This window comes from Alosa alosa, chromosome 18 (assembly GCF_017589495.1).
Source record: "Alosa alosa isolate M-15738 ecotype Scorff River chromosome 18, AALO_Geno_1.1, whole genome shotgun sequence".
In the NCBI taxonomy this organism is placed as follows: domain Eukaryota; kingdom Metazoa; phylum Chordata; class Actinopteri; order Clupeiformes; family Clupeidae; genus Alosa; species Alosa alosa.
In genome coordinates, this window is record NC_063206.1 from 4665919 (window position 1) to 4674263 (window position 8345).

General features: G+C 46.2%; 1 protein-coding gene across 1 annotated transcript in view; it reads left to right on the top strand.

Annotated features, from left to right (window-relative positions):
* The first annotated feature begins 2020 nt into the window (after positions 1-2020).
* wdfy4 (WDFY family member 4) overlaps positions 2021-8345 on the top strand; it is an 88079-nt gene continuing 81754 nt past the window's right edge. The window contains 3 exon segments of the mRNA XM_048270271.1: positions 2021-2107; positions 5078-5189; positions 5927-6027. Of these exon segments, the coding sequence (XP_048126228.1) occupies positions 2081-2107; positions 5078-5189; positions 5927-6027 (240 nt within the window). The 5' untranslated portion in view covers positions 2021-2080.

Here is an 8345-nt window from a genome sequence, read left to right on the forward strand (position 1 = left end):
CTGGGGAGCTGTCTAGTGGACCTCACGAGGTCCTTTCCGCGCTCCTGTCCCGTTTTGTGCATGTGGTAGCGGTAGGGCTGAGAGAAGAGAGGGAGGAAAGCATGTGAGAAGTAGAGAGAGAGAAGGAGAGAGAAGGATGGAGAGAGAGGGGAGATGTTGACAGAAGCGAGGAATGAGAGAAGGATGAAAGGATGGAGACAGGGTATGGAGGAGGGTGTAATTGAGTTTTGGGGGAGCTGTATTTAGGCAGTGGTGAGAGGATAAATAGATCAGCTGGACTACACACACACACACACACACACACACACACACACACACACACACAGACATGGACTGAGTTTGTGGAGTAAGAGTATGGAGAATGAGTACATGAGATAACAGAACTAGAACTACTAGAACTAGTCTACGTTGCTATGGAATTGCTATGGAATGCATGAGTATTGTTTATGTGTTTAGTTCATTTGTGTGTGCGATGAGGAATGTAATATACAGTATGTGTGATGTGTAATGTGTGTAATATACAGTATGTGTGATGTGTAATGTGTGTAATATACAGTACGTGTGAGTGTGCGTGATGTGTATGTGAGATGTGTCGTGTGTGTGTTTATGCATGTCTGTGTGTGATGTGTTATGTCTGTGTGTGAGTGCGTGGCATTGATGTGTGTGTTTATTATTATGATGTGTAATGTCTGTTATTGTCGGATGTGTCATGTGGTATTATTTGTTGTAGTGTAGGCATGGCAGTGGAGTGGATGGTGTGGATCCTAGTATTGTGTGATGTGTAATGTGTCTGTTTGGTAGTGGTGTTGCGTGATGTGTGTTAATGGTGTGTGTGATGTGTAATATATGTGTGTGTGATGTGTAATGTGTGTAATATACAGTATGTGTGATGTGTAATGTCTCTGTGTGTGTGTGTGTTATTATTATTATTATTATTATTATTATTATTATTGATGTGTGTGTGTGATGTAATGTCTGTGTGTGTGTGTGTGATGTGTAATGTCTGTGTGTGTGATGTGTGTGTGTGTGTAATGTCTGTGTGTGATGTGTAATGTCTGTGTGTGTGTGATGTAATGTCTGTGTGTGTGTGTGATGTGTAATGTGTGTAATATACAGTATGTGTGATGTGTAATATATGTGTGTGTGTGTGTGTGATGTGCAATGTCTGGGTGTGTGTGATGTGTAATGTCTGTGTGTGTGAGATGTGTAATGTCTGTGTGTGTGCATGATGTGTGTGTGTGTGTAGGTGTAATGTCTGTGTGTGTGTGTGAGGTGTAATGTCTGTGTGTGTGTGTGATGTGTGTGTGATGTGTACGCATGATGTGTGTGTGGTGTGTGTGTGTGTGTGATGTGTGTGTGTGTGTGGTTTGTACGCATGATGTGTGTGTGTGTGTGGTGTGTAATATCTGTGTGTGTGTGTGTGTGTGTGTGTGTGTGTACATGATGTGTGTGTGTGTGTGTGTAGGGTGTAATGTCTGTGTGTGTGTGTGATGTGTAATGTCTGTGTGTGTGATGTGTGTGTGTGTGGTGTACGCATGATGTGTGTGTGTGGTGTGTGTGTGTGTGATGTGTGTGTGTGTGTGTGTGTGTGGTTTGTACGCATGATGTGTGTGTGTGTGTGGTGTGTAATATCTGTGTGTGTGTGTGTGTGTGTGTGTGTGTGATGTGTAATATATGTGTGTGTGATGTCTGTGTGTGTGTGTGTGATGTGTAATGTCTGTGGTGTGTGTGTGTGTGTGTGTGTGTGATGTGTAATTTATGTGTGTGTGATGTGTAATGTCTGTCTGTGTGTGTGTGTGTGTGTGTGTGTGTGTGTGTGTGTGTGTGTGTGTGTGTGTGTGTGTGTGTGTCAGGGGCCATGGAGAGGATAAATAAGGAGACTGGAGAGCTGAGTGCATCTGGAGAGGTGGAGGCAGGGGCCTGTTCGTCTCATCGCAAGGAGGCGCAGGCGTGGGCGCGAACACAGGCGCAGAGCATGAGCGCCAGGCTGATGGCAGAGCAGGTGCCAGGCGGTGCGAATGGAAGCTGCTGGCTGCAGCACACTGCACAACTACCTGCACAGCAGTGTGAGGAGCACCTCATGAGGGTGCTGCCGCTCTACATACAGGTGTGTGTGTGTGTGTGTGTGTGTGTGTGTGGGAGGAGCACCTCATGAGGCTGCTGCCGCTCTACATACAGGTGTGTGTGTGTGTGTGTGGGAGGAGCACCTCATGAGGCTGCTGCCGCTCTACATACAGGTGTGTGTGTGTGTGTGTGGGAGGAGCACCTCATGAGGCTGCTGCCGCTCTACATACAGGTGTGTGTGTGTGTGTGTGGGAGGAGCACCTCATGAGGCTGCTGCCGCTCTACATACAGGTGTGTGTGTGTGTGTGTGTGTGTGTGTGTGTGTGTGTGTGTGTGTGTGTGTGTGTGTGTGTGTGTGTGTGTGTGTGTGTGTGTGTGTGGGAGGAGCACCTCATGAGGCTGCTGCCGCTCTACATACAGGTGTGTGTGTGTGTGTGTGTGTGTGTGTGGAGGAGCACCTCATGAGGCTGCTGCCGCTTTACATACAGGTGTGTGTGTGTCTGTGTGTGTGTGTGTGTGTGTGTGTTTGTGTGTGAGGAGCACCTCATGAGGCTGCTGCCGCTCTACATACAGGTGTGTGTGTGTGTGTGTGTGTGTGGGAGGAGGGCCTCCTGAGCCAGCTTTTACACTGTTGGAAGTGTCTTTGGTTAAAAAGCGACAGCCTAATGTTATGTAATGTACTGTATGCCAGGGGGCAGCCATCTTGGATTTCGAGGTTGATGTTGGTGAGGTTAGTACGAGTTTAACCGGAGTCAAATTCCTTCTTTGTTTACGCAAACCTGGGCAATAAAGCTGATTCTGATTCAGAGTTGAAATTCTGACTTCAGGGTGTGTTCTAGTGATGTCCACTGACACATCTCCCCTATGGTTAAGGAGTGATGTCCACTGACACATCCCCCCTATAGTTAAGGAGTGAATTATATGTCCATAGTCCTCTGAGCAACTCAGGGTTAAGTGCATCAGTTATGGGCACAACGTGGAAGCAGGGAATTGAGCCCATTCAGGTTACTGCAGGCTACTGCATGCTAGCCCAGCTCCTTAACTACCACCCTACAGGCTAATGCTTGCTAGCCCAGCTCCTTAACCACCATCCTACAGGCTATTGCACGCTAGCCCAGCTCCTTAACCACCATCCCACAGGCTACTGCACGCCAGCCCAGCTCCCCAACCACCACACTACTACTGCATGCCAGCCCAGCTCCCCAACCACTACACTACCACCACCCTACAGGCTACTGCATGCCAGCCCAGCTCCCCAACCACTACACTACCACCACCCTACAGGCTACAGCACACCAGCCCAGCTCCCCAACCACTACACTACCACCATCCCACAGGCTACTGCATGCCAGCCCAGCTCCTCAACCACTACACTACTACTGCATGCCAGCCCAGCCTCAACCACTACACTACCACCACCCTACAGGCTACAGCACACTAGCCCAGCTCCTTAACCACTACACTACCACCACCCTACAGGCTACTGCATGCTAGCCCAGCTCCTTAACCACCATCCTACAGGCTGTTGCACGCTAGCCCAGCTCCTTAACCACCATCCTACAGGCTACTGCACGCTAGCCCAGCTCCTTAACCACTACACTACTACTGCATGCTAGCCCAGCTCCTTAACCACTACACTACCACCACCCTACAGGCTACAGCACACTAGCCCAGCTCCTTAACCACTACACTACCACCACCCTACAGGCTACAGCACACTAGCCCAGCTCCTTAACCACTACACTACCACCACCCCACAGGCTACAGCACGCCAGCCCAGCCTCAACCACTACACTACCACCACCCCACAGGCTACAGCACACCAGCCCAGCCTCAACCACTACACTACCACCACCCTACAGGCTACTGCATGCTAGCCTGGCTCCTTAACCACTACACTACTACTGCACACTTGCCCAGCTCCTGTGTGTGTGTGTGTGTGGGTGTGTGTGTTGGTGTGTAGATAGAGATAGATAGATAGATAGATAGATAGATGGATACTTTATTGATCCCCAGGGGAAATTCAAGATTGTGAGTGTGAGTGTGAGTGTGAGTGTGAGTGTGAGTGTGAGTGTGAGTGTGTGTGTGTGTGTGTGTGTGTGTGTGAGTGTTGATTATGGCTCTCTGTGTTGATGGGCATGTCTAATAAATCTGTGTGTGCTAGAACAATAACTCGACCTTTATTGCTGACCCATTAGTGAAGCAGTAATGTGTGTGTATGATTGTGTGTGTGTGTGTGTGTGTGTGTGTGTGTGTGTAAGTACAGGCGCGGTGTGTTATTGGAAAAGGGTATTCAAATAACATACACAATTCGTATTGGTCATCAAGATGTGATGGAAAGAGAACTGAAACTCAACTCCTGAGTTGAGGCCTGTGCCAGCGCTGTATCAGTGTGTGTGTGTGTGTGGTGTGTGTGTGTGTGTGTGGTGTGTGTGTGTGTGGTGTGTGTGTGTGTGTGTGTGTGTGGTGTGTGTGTGTGTGTGTGTGGTGTGTGTGTGTGTGGGGCGGGGTGCGGGGCATTCACAGTGTTTTGCTTGTGAGCGAAAATGAGGAAGTGAATTCAGGAATTTTGTTTGGTTTTGTGTGTGTGCAGGTGTGTTTGTGTGAGTTTCTCTGTGTCTGTGGCTGACCCACCAGCTTAACTCAATTGTTTGTGTTGGTTAATTCGGATTTGAGTCCGACCTAATGCCTGGTTATATGTTGTCTGGATATGTGTGTGTGTGTGTAAGTGTGTGTGTAAGTGTGTCTGCATTCACACAGTATTTTGCTTGTGAGCCAAAAGAGGAAGTGAATTCAGGAATTTTGTTTTGTTTCATGTGTGTTTGTGTGTGTGTGTTTGTGTTTGTGTGCAGGTGCATTGGTGTGAGTTTCTCTGTGTCTGACTCACCAGCTTAACTCAATTGTCAAAATTTGTTGACTACGTTAAGTCGCCTGGTTATATGTATTATAAGTTTATAAGTAGTGGGCTGGATGATGTAGATCTAATGTGTGTGTGTGTGTGTGTGTGTTGTAGGTGTCAGAGAGTAGTAACGCACTGGATGATGTAGATCTGAAGACTCTGGCTTCTCAGGTTTGTGCCACTCTGGTCCACCACATCCAGGACAGACTGAACCAGAGACCTGCAGGTAACACACACACACACACACACACACACACACACACACACACACAGGACAGACTGAACCAGAGACCTGCCGGTAACACACACACACACACACACACACACAGGACAGACTGAACCAGAGACCTGCAGGTAAACACACACACACACACACACACACACACACACACAGGACAGACTGAACCAGAGACCTGCAGGTAAACACACACACACACACACACACACACACACACACACACACACACACACACACACACACAGGACAGATTGAACTAGATGACTGCAGGTAAACACACACACACTGAACACACACTGACACACACAGACTGAATGAGAGACCACCTTCTGGTAAACATAAACATATACACGCATACAGCTTACTATGCTAATTGTGTTTGTCTCCAGAGGAAGCATGGCGAGAGTTAACTATGCTAACTGTGTTTGTCTCCAGAGGAAGTGCGACGGGAGTTAATTATGCTAACTGTGTTTGTCCCCAGAGGAAGCACGGCAGGAGTTAACTATGCTAACTATGCTAACTGTGTTTGTCTCCAGAGGAAGCCTTGGGGAGTTGATTATGCTAACTGTGTTTGTCTCCAGGAAGCCTGACAGGAGTTAACTATGCTAACTGTGTTTGTCCCCAGAGGAAGCCTTGTGGGATTAACTATGCTAACTGTGTTTGTCTCCAGAGGAAGCACGGCAGGAGTTAACTATGCTAACTATGCTAACTGTGTTTGTCTCCAGAGGAAGCCCTTGGCAGGAGCTGGCCCAGTTCTTCAGAAGACAGAAGCACTGGAGGCTGGCTGCTGCTGAAGGCCCTCTCACTGCTCTCTGCTCGACAGACTGTGAGTCTCTGTGTGTGTGTGTGTCTGTGTGTGGCTATTTCTGAAAGCTTTCACACTTCTTTCTATTTGACAGACTCATACTAGAGTGTGAATGTTTTGTAATGCTGTGAAAGTGTGTGTGTATATGTATGTGTGTGTGTATATGTTAATTTTTTCTTTGTTTGTGTAGAGGAGGGAGTATGTAATTATGGAAGCAAAACAACGCCAATAATATTTTGTACCCGTGAAAAGATATTCACATGTGTAACAGAGTTTTGCAGCTGTATAAAACAGGTGTTTTTACAGACATGAATTTTGGCAGTGTTTTGTCGGCATTTCTGAAGAGCCAATCAGCACATTGCATTGGCTACTGACTAGCCAATCAGCGCTGCACACCGACTTACTGGTCCTGAATCTAGCTAGCTGCCAAATCGGACCATATCCTCGATATAGCGACAAACAGATGGAAAGAGCTCTGGTGTGAAAACCCACTGATTGTGTTCTGCGTTTTACAATGACCTTGGTAACCTTGGTAACCACTCCAAATGCACTCACTTGGTAACCTTGGTAACCACTCCAAATACACTCACCTTGGTAACCTTGGTAACCATCCAAATACACCTCACTTGGTCCAAATACACACTCCCTTGGTACACTCGCCTGGTAACCACTGAAATACACTCACTTGGTGTAACCTTTGGTAACCACTCCAAATACACTCACTTGGTAACCTTGGTAACCACTCCAAATACACTCACTTGGTAACCACTCCAAATACACTCACTTGGTAACCACTCCAAATACACTTACTTGGTAACCACTCCAAATACACTCACTTGGTAACCTTGGTAACCATTCCAAAAACACCCACTTGGTAAATCCAAAATACACTCATGGTAACCCTCCAAATACACCTAATCCAAATACACTCCTTGGTAACCAACCACCCAAATACACCAAACCACCTAAATACACCTTGCTTGGTAAATCCACTCCAAATACACTCACTTGGTAACCTTGGTAACCATTCCAAAAACACTCACTTGGTAACCACTCCAAATACACTCCTTGGTAACCACCTTGGTAAACCAAATACACTCCGGTAACCTTGGTAACCATTCCAAATACACTCACTTGGTAACCATTCCAAATACACTTACTTGGTAACCATTCCAAATACACTCACTTGGTAACCACTCCAAATACACTCACTTGGTAACCACTCCAAATACACTCACTTGGTAACCTTGGTAACCACTCCAAATACACTCACTTGGTAACCACTCCAAATACACTCACTTGGTAACCACTCCAAATACACTCAATTGGTAACCACTCCAAATACACTCGGTAACCACTCCAAATACACCCTACTTGGTGTAACCAATTGGTAACCTTGTAACCATTCCAAATACCTCACTTGGTAACCATTCCAAATACACCTTACTTGGTAGCCATTCCAAATACACTCACTTGGTAACCTTGGTAACCACAAATACACTCATTGTTAACCATTCCAAATACACTCTACTTGGTGTTCACTCCAAAATACACTCACTTGGTAACCACCCAAATACACTCACTTGGTAACCTTGGTAACCATTCCAAATACACTCACTCTTGGTAACCATCTCCCAAATACAATCTCACTTGGCAACCATCTCCAATACACCTACCTCAGTAACCTCACAAAATACAAAATACACTCCTTGGTAACCACTCCAAATACACTCACTTGGTAACCACTCCAAATACACTCACTTGGTAACCTTTGGTAAACCCTCCCAAATACACTCACTTGGTAACCTTGGTAACCAATTCAAATACACTCACCTTGGTAACCACTCCAAATACACCCACTCTTGGTAAACCACTCCAAATACACTCACTTGGTAACCCTCCAAATAATACACTTACTTGGTAAACTAATTCCAAATACACTCAATTTGGTAACCTTGGTAACCATTCCAAATACACTCAATTTGGACAATTCCAAATACACTTTACTTGGTAACCACTCCAAATACACCTCATCTTGGTAACCTTTGGTAACCACTCCAAATACACTCACTTGTTAACCATTCCAAATACACTTACTTGGTAACCACACTCCAAATACACCCCTTGGTAACCACTCCAAATACACTTACTTGGCAACCACTCCAAATACACTTACTTGGTAACACTTACTTGGTAACCATGGTAACCACTCCAAATACACTTACTTGGTAACCACTCCAAATACACTTGCATTTGGTAACCTTGGTAACCACAAATACACTTCCCTTGTTTGAGCTTGAGCGAATTCTCCGCCTGCTCTGCATTTCAGGCTCGTTTCT